This window comes from Sipha flava, unplaced genomic scaffold (genome assembly GCF_003268045.1).
Source record: "Sipha flava isolate LNK unplaced genomic scaffold, YSA_version1 106_pilon_pilon, whole genome shotgun sequence".
NCBI lineage: Eukaryota > Metazoa > Arthropoda > Insecta > Hemiptera > Aphididae > Sipha > Sipha flava.
Window position 1 is genome coordinate 716,677 of NW_020271721.1, and position 14,148 is coordinate 730,824.

The following is a 14,148-nucleotide window of genomic DNA, read 5'->3' on the forward strand; positions in this document are numbered from 1 at the left end:
CACATCAACATGTACGTACTTTGTGAACTTTTTCGACTGATCTAAATGTTTAAGATTAAAAATAATAATAATATACAACTGAAATTCCAGAATAGATTATTTTACATTTATTTTATGTTAGATCACTATACTTATGTATTACGTGTATGCATAGTATTATGTGTACATATGCTTACGTGTATTCGTACGTGCATATATAAATTTACGAAGGAAAATAATTTACATAAAAACGTCAAACGTGAGAAATCTTCTGAATTCGAATTCATAGAAATAAATATTTTAGATATAATGCATTGCTAAAGTAGAGTATAGGCGTTAGTTAGGATAAATTATGACGGTGTCAGTAGAACGTAATATAAAATATTATACGAAATGAATTACTCGATCTAGTCAGTGGAGATATTTAAATTCGATCTATTACAATTTCGATGTATAAAAATGCCAAGTTTAATGGGGTGCAAAATCGTTGTACTCGTATATCCAATGATATTAAAAAATGTAAAAGTTGCATATTCAGCTCCGAATTTGTTTTGATTTAAAAATGCAGTTTTTGAAAAATCCTCATTTCAAATCAAAAGTATTAAAGGAACTACTATGTTAAATTTAAGTTCAAACATTTTGTAATTTTTTGATATGCTTTAATCACTAAGTGAATAAGTAATATTTGAATTATTTATCCTATTTAATAAAATAATAATAAAATATAATAAAATTAAAATTAGCAAATGGTTAAAACTCGTAAATTAATACATATAAATAAATAAACAAATAAATTATACATCTATATAATATATATATTATATTATTATGATATGTACCAATATAAAATTCATAATTTATACAAATATATATAAAGCACAGAGTGATGAGATTGATTTACATTTTATAGTAATATAGTATAGTATATTTGTTTGATTGTACTCACAAGCAATGCATTTGGGATTTTGATTTTTTTCTTTGTTGTTGGGCTTAGTAGCATGGCGACAGGAATGCGTTTCCACTTTAACTGCAGCCTGGAATAGTAAATAAAGAATTTTTAATATGGTATTGTATTTTAATCACCTAAAATATGACTGCAAGTCCGTTGTTTACAATTGATAATTTTATAGAATCAATCTAGATTTTAAGTAATAAAAATAGTAGCATTCGATTTCCACCGGTTTAAAATCAAGACATTGATTGAACCGTATTTTCGATCATTATAAAAGTATATCACAGACATTGATAAAAACAAGATATGTGCCTTTTTTTTTTTTTTGGCGGTGTAAATCGGCACAAATGAATTGTTAACAGATTTTTACATGTACATTCATAATATATTCGTAAATTAAATACACCAATTTATTTCTTATAACGTACTACAAAATAAATTTATGTATTCGGTTTATCTATTATTATGCTTTTCTTTTGAATAATTATTACAAGTTCGTTGTAAATGTGGATAGTTAAGGTTTCTAATAAAATACACTATTCTTTTATATATTTAAGTTCAAACATTTTTATTCAATTTAAAAAATTTAAAAAATTCAAGAGAGAGAGAAAGAAAAGTTAATATAAAATACAGAAGCTATATTGTGCTCATAAAACAATAATGAGTTAAAATTATGGAGTATATATAATTAATTAATTTTTAATTTTAATATTCATCATTACAAACTGTATAATTTTTTAAATAACAATTACATTAAACGTTATCTCAATTAATTCTTTAATTAAAGACCTGGAATAAAATGCATTATGAAATCGATTTATATTGAAATTAAAATCATACCTTTTTTTACTGAAAATAATTTAAATTTCATGGAATCATAAATTTTAATACATTTAATCATGGATAAGTCTATCTTTTATTGAAAACTGACGAAAAAAAATTTTATCGAAAAAAATCTTCTATTAACTAGAAGATTTAAAATATTATATACACTTTATCCATAAATTTTAACATAATTGTATGTACATTTATTGTTTTTAAGTGAATTTAAAAATAAATAGTTGCATTATTTCATGAAATATAAAATACATTATTAAATATAATTAGTTATACAATTATATCTTTTACACATAAATATTATGAGTTTCTATTGGCTAAACGACAATTATGTGAAAAAAACAAAACGAAATCTAAGTATGTATTGTTTTAGTATTCACAAATAATTCAAGATAAAACTAGTATATTTAACAAGCCAATAAAATATTAAAACTAGTGATGGGAATTATTTGAATATTAGAATTCGAATAGGTCTATCGTAAATAATTCGTATATTCAAATATTCGAACATTCGAATATCAATATTCGATGCTACAATACAATACGTAACGAAAATTATTCGTTTTAGTTTTCTTACAACACAAAACGTTTAATAATAATATATGGCTTATGGTGCATAAAAGCCTTCAAAAAGTGGATTCGAAGCCAGCAATATTTACTATTTGACAGGGTAATTAAAATACAAAAATTAAAAATTGTGCAAAATACTCGAATATCATAATTCAATTATTATTAATACAGTATAAACTATAAATCACTATAGCGAGTATCGCTTAGAACGAGATACTGCTTACAACAAACAAAGCGTTAAGTCCCGGCACGGCACATATGATTGTATGTTAAAATATACGTTTACAATGAGTATGCTTATTACGAGTTATCGGCTATAACGAATAAAATAAAGCTAACTACGGACAGGTACCTGCAAGATAAGAACTATTTTCGTATTTAGGTCGATTAATCATTGACATACATTATCTTTAGTTGTGTAGATATGGATTACCTATTAATAATAAATAGTATAAAAAAGCTTGTCATAGAAAAACGAATAAAACAAATTAGGCATTGTAGCATCGAATACTGATATTCGAATATACATTACATTACTAATTAAAACAATAATAATAATAATTAAATAATTAGATTTTATAAAAATTATGGTAAGAACATTGAACAAATTCGATTTTTGTTAAAAATATACTAATTTTATGTATTTTGAATAATTATAATAACTAGATGCAATACTGGAAAAAACAACTTGAACCAATGTGTTAGGGAATATGAAATTATGATTTTTATGTAATTTAAAATTAATATTTTTCAATACTATTTTTATTTTATATTTTCATCCGAGTTTCTCAATCGAATCTCGTGGAAAAATTGAATGAACACCGAGTACGATTCACGTACGCTTATTAAAGTGTTAGTTTAAAACGATCAAACACCTACTCCATTTTAAAAGAGTATAAATATTGAGATTTTCAGGAAAGACACGTTTAGTAAATCGTCATTATATTATATGCCTTGTATGTCACACGAGATTATGTTGGCGGAATGTATTATTCTAGCAAAATAATTTGGTTTTCGTTTACACATTATTATTATTATTATTGTATTTTTACGATTGTTTTTTTTTTTTAAATAATAAGTTGAATAATTTTAACAGCAAATGTTTGGTGTTAAAACAATATCACATACTGCGCAAACAAAGTAATTAGATGACAAGAACAGGAAAAAAAAAATCCTAATATATTCAACACATTTCGTGTCATACGGCGAAATAGCTATTTACTTAGAGGATACAATTTTCTAGAGATATTGAACCGGAAACGGTATATTATATGGCTGGCGAGTAGCAGAGACGATTTATATGTTACGTGAGTGGAATAATATAACTAACGAGAAAGATACAGCGCCATGTTTGTTATGGCTTAATGAAGTACTTGTTGGCATGTAAAAAGTTTCATTGGTTTTTCTACTTAATACATGTTTTCTTGTGTATTTCTTCCTTTTTTCGGTTCACATTTTTATTTATAAATAATTCAACCTGATTTTACCTATAATATTTTTGCATTTCAATATTTTTATCAGCCGGATTTTATTTATTTTTTTACCTAAAACATGAAATATTAAAAGTCCGGTCAAACAGAAAGCAGACTGTCCGCGCGGCCAGACGCCGCTCCGCCGCGGAGTAGTAAAGTCCGCTGCGGACAAACGGGTTGTTGTATTTTTTCACAAAGTTCGCGGCGGACTGGAATAAAATGTATACATATTAGTATTACCGACACCTCCCTCCACACAGCAATTATTTAATTTAGATGTAGAAGTAGATACGATATGCATTATCAAGATTTAGATTAAATTTTCCTACGTTATAGTAGATTATTAGCGTATACACGCGTAATACGTGGATAAGAAAAGATTTTCGGATTTTCGATATATTTCGCCAATGTACGTTTTATTGAGCGATAATAATAGTAATGAATAGCTATATAATAATTATAAATAGTTATAAAATATAGCAGTAAATATAGTACATAATATTATAAATAGTTAAAAGATTATAATAAACACGATATTTTAACGTTATTTTTACATGGCGTACACACAACCATTGAAATTTAATAAAATTATCGAACATCAAACACCGTATGCTGAGACGTTTGGATTCCAATTATAAATGAAAATAAATAAATATTAGTAAGGGTTGTGATTTGTGTCATAAACCTTACTAATATTTATTCTTTGTGTTCTACATTGTTGTAGAACACACATCAGCGGCAAAAAAATATCACGTTGACGTAATATAATATTTTATTGTGGTATGTATATATACAAGTATCTATAATATGTTAGGGCAAAGTATACAATTTGGGTATTTTATATATTGTCCGGACAGTATATAAAATGCCCTTCGTATATTGGGAAATATAGACAACGGATGATATGATTTAATGAAATATGATAAATCGTAAAACATAGTAGTAATAAAGTCAAATTATTATCTGTAACTAGTTTGTTTGTTCTTATCGTATTTTTACAATGAGGATGTCTGCTTATCTACATATTATACGTGTGAACGTGACATAATATATTATTAGTATATTTACTGATTTATAAGTTATATTATAGATAGTTGTAGTGATTATCGTGCAGTCGGCCTTACCTATCCTCAAAAATTAACTATTTAGTAACCGCGAATCGTTTATATAGTGCAGGTTAATTCATTCAGTGCGTACGTAACTACTTATTCAAATATGGAAAAATTTAATAAAAATTTCAACAATTTGTTAAAAAAAAAAAGTTCAAATACTTCATTTTTTACCATGTTAAATTATGATCAATTAATTTTACATATAAAGCAATTAAAAAGCAATTCAAAGAAAAAGGTACCGAATGATTATAAACTTTGAAAAAAATATACTTAACGTGTTAAAAGTTTCTGATGTTAACAAGTTAATTGTACTAGTATCTGAAAACAACGAAATTAAATATTATGAATATAATGAAGAGTAATTTGATACATAATGTTCATTTATCGATTGGACATGGTGAACGAAACAGGATGGAACACGATGTAAATACAAAATATAAAAATATCACCAGAGAAATGATTATGCTGTACGTAAATAGTTGCGAATCGTGTAAAAAAAAAAAAAAAGGGAACACAGCCAAGAAAGGATTGGTGGTGCAATTAATTATATCTACTGAGATGAATTAATCAATAATATAAATACATGTGATTATTCATTGATTTATCATATTTCATTAAATCATATAATCTGTTATCTATATTGCCCTACATACAAAGGGCATTTTATATTTTATCCGGAAAATGTATAAAATGCCCAAATTTTATGCTTCGCCCGTAACATATATACCGTTTACGATTTTGTATACGATTTCGTAGCCGAATAAACATGTTTTCATCATGTTATCGAGAACTTTTTTCAACTCGTGTAGGGACTATGGACATACTTGATATAAGTTTTGTTTTATTAGATTTCCTTTTCAATCATTTTTTTTTCTTTTTTTTTAGGGAAAACCCCAAAAGAAAAATAAATCGTTGATATTTTTCAATTTCCGATTAAACGGCTGTATTTTATCATAGCCAGCGGTGGCTTATAGTCCAAACGAGTCCTTGAGAAATCAATTTTGAAAGAGACGATAAAGGGGACGCATGAAGAAGGAAATCACTTCGCTTTGTCGCCGTAATAAACGTTTTCATTTTACCCTTAGGAAGAGTTGGGTTCATTAAACTATACTCGATAGAATAGCTGTCGAGTGGTGATTATCATTGAATTCTTCTTTCTGTCTCTGCCTTTTTATAGAAGATATATATATGTCGCTCTATTGCAGGAGAATTTTCTAATGTCCCTCGAGCACCTGTAACTGGACTAAAGATTATTACATTTCGGGAAACTACTCGGGAGACCTAAACACTTTCTATAAACTATATACTACTGTGGTCTATATATAGAGGTGTATATGGTTCTATTAATATCTCTTCTGGGTATTTTTAAAGTTAACATAGCCATAAAAGTTGTCTTTTTTTCACAGTACGAGTACTTTGACAAAGTAACAGTGATTTTTTTTTCAAGTATTTCAAGTACTTTTGGATACTAATGGCCCCATTATTTTAAACGATATCATTTTATAACAAAACTGCAAAGACAATGAAATAAAAACACAAAAAAAAAAAAACTACAGTTTACTCAAACTCTCCGGGGAATTAAGTACATATGATTTACATTAATTTTTTGATAATGTAAACTTAACGTTTAGCCTACTAAGCCCATCTTTAATATTTGTGATGGATTGGCATTTTTAAGCTACGGGTGAATGATGTCGACTAAATTATAAATTTAAATTATGCGTGGATCTTAGAGAATATTTAAATAAGATGTACTTAAATTTATAAAATATGTCACTTGTTTACATTATTTACACGAAATTGTAATACCTCGAGTTATATGCATTTGTCTTATTATTGTGATATTTAAAAATAAATTACAATTTTTATTAAAAATATTATTATAAACCTGTAACTTTTTTTAAATAAACTGTACTATGATGCAATACATGTCCTAAAAATATATACGTATACCTATAGGTTTATAAATATTTTCTTCAGTTAATTATTAATTATTTTATTAAATATATATATATATATTTGTATAAATTGTCCGCCTTACACTTTTCATAATATTTATTTATATTCACACATTAACAATCGTTTCAATTAAAGAATCAATAAAAATAATATTTCATACGTCTATAAAAATTTTATTATTTTAACCGAAGTAAATAATTTGAATTAAATTAAATAAATAAGTTAATAATTAAAATAAGTAAATTGTTTTATTATATTCAAATTAAATTCCTTAAATATTCCATATCATTATAATATTTATTTGTTATTTGAATACTCCAAAGTTTAATGTGACAGATAAATGAAGTGCAGAAACAACAATAAGGTTTCTGCTATATTTTAAACAATATGAATGTCTGTGGAATACTAAATATGTTTCATACAAAAAACGACAAATGCGAGAGGCATCTTCTTAGAAAATTGTGGACGAAATGGATTTACCTGTTTTAAATGTTGTAGAAATGAAAACGAGAATGCGGGACTTAAAATTCAGCAATTACCAAGAAGAAACAAAATTCAGAAATCTAAAATATCTGGAAATAGTGTGCAATAAACAAATAGTTGTGTAATTCATGTGACTTCTAGATGATTAGTGCAAGTGACAAGAACTGCGCATCGAGTACATCAGGCATAAGGATAAATAAAATTAGTATAAATTTTAGTAAAATTAGTATAATGCGGAAAAATTAGTATAATGCATAATAAATAATTTAATTTAATTTTTTTTTTATTTAATAGATTTATATAAAACATTGATTTATTTATTATTTATTTTTTATTGATTTGAAAAAACTTTATAAATAAAAAAAACGCCTGAAGATTATACTATTGAAGTGATTTATGATAGTTTTCAGTTTATATAATACACATTAGGTTCAGCTCAAATTATTTGATATCACCTACATATGTGTATGTTTAAGAAAATTATACTTATATTTATATAAACAATATACTATAGAGTTATATTTAACTATATAAAATGTTCAAAAGCTATTTTTTTTTACATGTAAGACAGGTATGTGGTTTCAAAGTTATATTAGCATGATATGATATCCAGTTTTTGATGATGAATGGATAATATTAAAAAAAAAATAAATATTTTTTCATCAAAAAATCAAAAATAGATTATTTTTAGATTTCAAGTGGAACTATATTTTTGTTTTGACAATGACATATCATGTTGTGAATAGGAAAACATATTTTAGATAGATATAATGTAATTTTGACATACGTTATAGTTTGATTATCAATTACATTAGTGTTTTTTAAAATAATAACATGAATGACTAGAAAATGAATGAAAATATTTTTTGAAACAAATATACTCATAGTATTTCATTCCTAATGTTGATTTTAGATCCATTTGAATTACTTACATTTTCAATCGTTGATAACTTAAATTAATGTTTCGAGTACCTACATTATGAAATGTATGCTCGGGACATTACTTGATTTAATAGAATATAAAGTATTGTAGAATGTATACTCAACAGAGATATACAGATATGTAGTTGAACAGAATTAATTGAATACACGTACATAGTGTATTATTAAGGAACACGAATTAAAAGCAAACAAAACTTTTGAAACGTTTGCCATAAACCAAATAATTATTTTAATTTATGATGTACAATGATTACGCCTAGGTTTCACTTTTGTGCAAACAGTTGTAAATATATTATTTAAATGTTCGTGTCATAAGTACTCATAATTACTAAAAATCAAAAATAGATTATTTATTTTTCCATTGTTAATATGACGCCTCGTTCTATATTATACGAAAAACAATACTATTACGATATGTCCATATAATGGTCAATAGTATTATATTTTTTAAAGTTAATTCAAAATAAATATAAGAATGTGAACTTTAGAAATAATGTTGTGGGTAATAACACTTTTCATCATACTTGTATAATATTTTATTTTATATTTTATTAGCGTTCTGATAATATTAATGAAGGAATAAAACCGGTCCAACTTATAATAATATTATTTTATCAAGAGTATAAAGACTATACAAAATTGGTGAAATTCAAAAACACACAAAATAAAATACTGTTAGTTATTGTGTGTTAGTTTAGAAATAGTAAAACAATATATATTGTATGAATAATACAATATACATATATATATATATATATAGTTATTTATTTATTTTATCAATATTTAGAGCCATAATCGAAAAAAATATTGATTATTCATGCGATTGTACATTACTATTAATATAATGATGGTTAAATAGAAAAAAATCCAAAATAAATATTGTATAAACATTTCAGGTGTTCGGTAAAGGAAAAATACAGAAATACGACGAAATTTAATTTGATTTATATGTGACATTAAATAATCAATTTCGTCGTATCTACAGTATATAGTGAAAATTTCAATAGTTTGATGGTTATCTATAATTTAACTATCCGTAATATTTGTGACAGGATCAAATAAAATTTTTAATTTATGTAGATTTTGCCATTCGATTTTAATTCAAACGTTCAACTATGGTAGTTATACAGTGAATTACGCTTAATATTATCAATAGTTAATAAAATCAACTATTTATTGGAATCAAAAAAGAAAATCCCAAACATAATAATATGTTCTTAATGTTCAATTGATTTTTTTTATTTGAATCAATATGTACTGGATCATTTTTATGAATATTATGAAATATTTGGTAAAAACGATTTTTCTCCGTCAAACAAGAACATTTTAAACAGGTTGATAAAAAATATAACCTATAGGTATACCGATAAATAGACTAAAAATAGTAAAATATATAAACGGTATATTTTTAAACTGAAGTTATGCTCAGAATCATTTAACTAAAAAAATAAATTATCATTTCTTTAAACCTAAGTACACCCATTATCATTATCCAGTTTGGAGACCAAAGAAACAAAGGATGAACTTCCGCCATCATTATTTTTAAAGAATTTTTTTTTAAATCATTTTTGATTTAATTCTAGTTTTATTTTAAGTATATGTGAACATTTATAATCATTAAAAAAAAAAAAAAAATGTCTTATAGAGTCAACCGGTTAATAGAATCAAAATGGCCTGAACACCTATGTTATCATTCAATGTAATATCTAGTTTTGTTTAATAAGAACGTTGTGTTTAAAAATCGAATTAAACTTAACGAGCTTAATTGCATTGAAGTAAAGGTATATATATATATATATATATGTAGTATAGCTGAATTACTTGACCAGCATGAAAGTTCACAAACGGCTTTAAAGTTTAAACAATATATTTCAAGATATACTCCACACTTGCACTATATTATATTAAATTATATGCATTGGACACAATTACGATGTCATGTTTACATTACAGTATACAAAACAATATTATAAGAATTAGTCGCAAAATTTCATTATTCATCAATTTTAGGATGTATATATATATTTACTGTGTTTAGAACAAATTCAAAGCCGTAACAATATTAAAAATATCTTCTATTAATATATATTATTTTTTGAAATGGTGCTTACACTAAGTGAAAATTAAACTTTTTTATTTTAAGTAAGTTAAAGAACTCTTTACATAACAAACGTTGATAACATCTTTACAGTGTGAAAAACAATGGCATAGGTTTGGCCATTCAATCGCTAATCACTGGTTGTGCGAGTGATCACTAATTCGATAAACCTTTTTTAGGCGAACACCGGAATCTGTGTATAATCGGAATTTATCCATCCTAACGATTGGCATTTTATTACGACTCTTTGTGGTTTCGTCTGTCAAATAGTTCCCTCTCAATGTTTGAGTACAATAAGATTTCTGTAAATATATAATAGAATGTCTTTATCCATTCAATATATTTATTTAATTTCTTTAACCATTTGTACAATATTCGTACGAGCGATACTGCACCATATTGTTATAACTTTTCATATTCACATATCTTTATCCGTCTTTCTCTTCATCACCCCTCTTGTCCATTCAATCATTATTGTCAAGTAATAAAGAAAATGTAATCGGTCTGTATTGCATATATAGTGTTAGTATTGAAAATATCTCATATAATATATCAGTGATCAAGTGTTTAAGATATTTTAAAACAAAAATATACTATGTATAAATACAAGTATAATACTTAACTAAATATAATATAATATACAAAATACACTTTGAAGGGCTTTGTCTTCGTCACATTTACAGTATTTCAATGTTACATATATTCTTTATTCACGTAATTATTAAAAGTCATAGGGTGATCTATCTCCCATATTCCCTCCCTTCTCCCTTGAGAAAGCCAAGTATAAGATGACTAGATGTAATAGACATAATAATATTATGTATTGTGTTCTAGGTACACGAAAAAGTAAAAAAAAATTAATTACAGTTTTTCAATATTACATTCATAATTTGTACTGATGTACATAATGTGCGTAATTCACGTATAAAAAAATATGTATATAAATATTATTTTATATATTTGTTTCGTGTACACATTGAGCCTTCGTAAGTCCCCACATTGATCCTCTACACTCTTCGGAAAGGACTTTTAATATTCACTCACTTAATACGTTTCACCGGAACGGCTTAAAAAGTGTACAGTTACGGTACGACTTATATTTTTGCAGTCTCTATACATACATTTAAACGTTTTCTCAAAAGTATGCTTCGAATAAAAGTTGTTTTTTTCTCATTACTTTTTCGATTTAACAGTAGGGCAAAAAAGCGAAATCAAATCTCTCATGATCGTATCCACTACCGAGCGGAGTTTTTTGGTAAAAACTTTTTACTTCATCATTGGAGATATTCCTATTATATACAGCTAAAACAGCCGAAGACGGAACCACGTGGAAAATAATACAGTTTTAATCTTCCGAGATGGTAGGTTTCCATGTAATTCAGGGTTTTTACCTTAGACGATTTTTTTGTACACACAGGAAATGGACCGCTTTAGAAAACGTTTAGTGTACCTAATTTTATAAAGTATAAAGCAAGTTTATTTTAAAAAAATATATCGCTCGCACTACGGTTTAGTCGCTCGACGACATGCAAAAGATAATTGGATTCGGATTACATGTGTTCTAAACATATTCAATAGCGTTTTGGACAACACATTTTTAATGTACACGATTTATCATCACCGATACAAAGTACTAAATTTTCACCGACGTTGCAACAACAACAAAAAGGTTTTTAGCACTATTGAATACGCTTTTATGTTGTTAGAAACCAAGAACACCTTATAGGGTGGAGCGTTGTTATATAAAAAAAAAAAAAAAAAAATACGAATACTATTTTACGCGGGATATGGAATTGATGCTTTATCACTAGAGTATTCTGGTAATCAAAAAAAATTTTGATTATATAAAGTTTAAGTACTGCTCCAAGGTCATTCAAGTTTGTTATAGGTAGTTTATTATTAACTATTCGTGCGGGCCATGCTCTATCTTATCAAATATATACATTTATTAATGTTTAGTATGGATTGTATGTTACCATGATTTGATGTAGTGTGTATTGGTGTTATTTAGTGTAATATTATTAATTATATCCGATTGTAATAACAAATAAAAGTACGACTTAACTTAGAAAAGAAGTGAAGTCTTATTTTTGGTCCAAGGAGAGAATTGCCTAATATCGTCTACTTACGAAGATATCATAAAATTATTCATTCTGGTTAAATATAGTTCAGGTAAAAAGCAATACAAAGATATAGTACATAATACAAGTGAATTAATAGCTACAAAAGTTGAAGAAGTGTGGTACAAAGCTGATAGACCTATTGTAGAACATCGTACAATTTTGTCACGTATTAAAGCGTACCACGAAAGTTATCGAAATATTCTAAAATCTTATAAAAAAAAAAAAAAAAAAGATATTATGAGTTATAAAATAAAACTATTCAAATTTGAAAGTGAGAGTAAGAATCTATTTGGCATTATAACTTGTAAATGCAAATTATTCGAAAACTGTTCATATGAAAAAAGTCGAAAAGTATCAATTAAAGAAAGACCATTTTTAAGTAACCAGCGAAGTACTCGAAAAATGATGATTGGTTCAGTAGAAACACAATATTGAAAAATGTAAATAATATGACCAGAAAACTTTAACGGGAAACGTATGCAAGAAAAATATTAATGTCTGGGATTGAAAATGAAAAAACCTAGCACTAGTTCAAGTATAATAATACCCCCAAAAATTGAAATCTTAATCGCATCCCCACTAGTCCCAGTTATAAATACAACCACAACCAATGTGTTTCCTGTTGTGGCTAGAACATTAGATAGATATTGTGTTTCAGATCGAGTTGGGGCTGCTAGTGTGTCTGCTACTCTCCAAGATATCGGTTTAATTACCCTAAACGATAAAACACAAGTTGTAGATCGCAGTAAAATCCATCGAGCTCGTGCAAAAAATAGGAAAAATTTACAAGAATCACTTATAAGTTTTGATCAAGAATTTCTGGGACTATATAATGATGGTCGAAAAGATAAGACTATGTTTTATAAAAAACAATTGCCGGAAAATAATGAATGAAGAACAAATAAAATTACTAAAAAAAGCCAGTATCAGAATACTTTGGGCATATTTCTGTAAAAAGTAGTGATGTCAAATCTATATTTAACTATATTATTTCATTTTTATCCTTCAAATCAATTGATTTAAAATATATTTTGGCTATTGGTTGTGATGGAACTGCAGTAAATACTAAAATCAAAAGAGGTATAGTTTGGCTTTTGGAAGAATAGTTTAATAAATCGTTGCAATGGTTTATTTGTCAGTTATACGCAAACGAACTAACGTTACGTCATCTATTTACTTCCTTGATGGAACCACAACGGGTCCTAAAACGTTTACTGAACTTGTCGGGAAATTACTAAATAATTGTGAACATCTACCAGTTATAGATTTTAGTCCAATTGAATGTACTTAAGTCATGATTACCAAATTTAAACACAATTTCAGTTCAGATAAATTATATTTGTTTGAAATATGTCAAGCTATTCACTCTGAATTATGTGATGAGAATTTAGCTAAAAGAAATCCTGGAGCAATTTTTCATTAACGATAGGTTACAACTGCTAATAGAATTATATATTTCAACTAAAACAACAATCTGAAAATCTACTTGTACTTACTATTTTTATTTTAAAAGTATACCTATGCGGTTTAATATTAAAACAAAATCACTTTGCGTTTATGGAGCAAAACACTTATTTAATACTATAAAATTATCTCAATATTTACCAGATAATTTGAAGTC

The 14,148-nt window shown here is 26.2% G+C and overlaps 1 protein-coding gene across 3 annotated transcripts in view; it reads right to left on the reverse strand.

Annotated features, from left to right (window-relative positions):
• Positions 1–14,148, reverse strand: part of LOC112684747 (receptor-type tyrosine-protein phosphatase kappa) — a 154,975-nt gene that overhangs the window by 43,260 nt on the left and 97,567 nt on the right. For all 3 annotated transcript variants that reach the window (XM_025556411.1, XM_025556403.1, XM_025556419.1), the window contains one exon: positions 926–1,013. In XM_025556411.1, the coding sequence (XP_025412196.1) occupies positions 926–1,013 (88 nt within the window). The remainder of the gene's footprint in view (positions 1–925; positions 1,014–14,148) is intronic.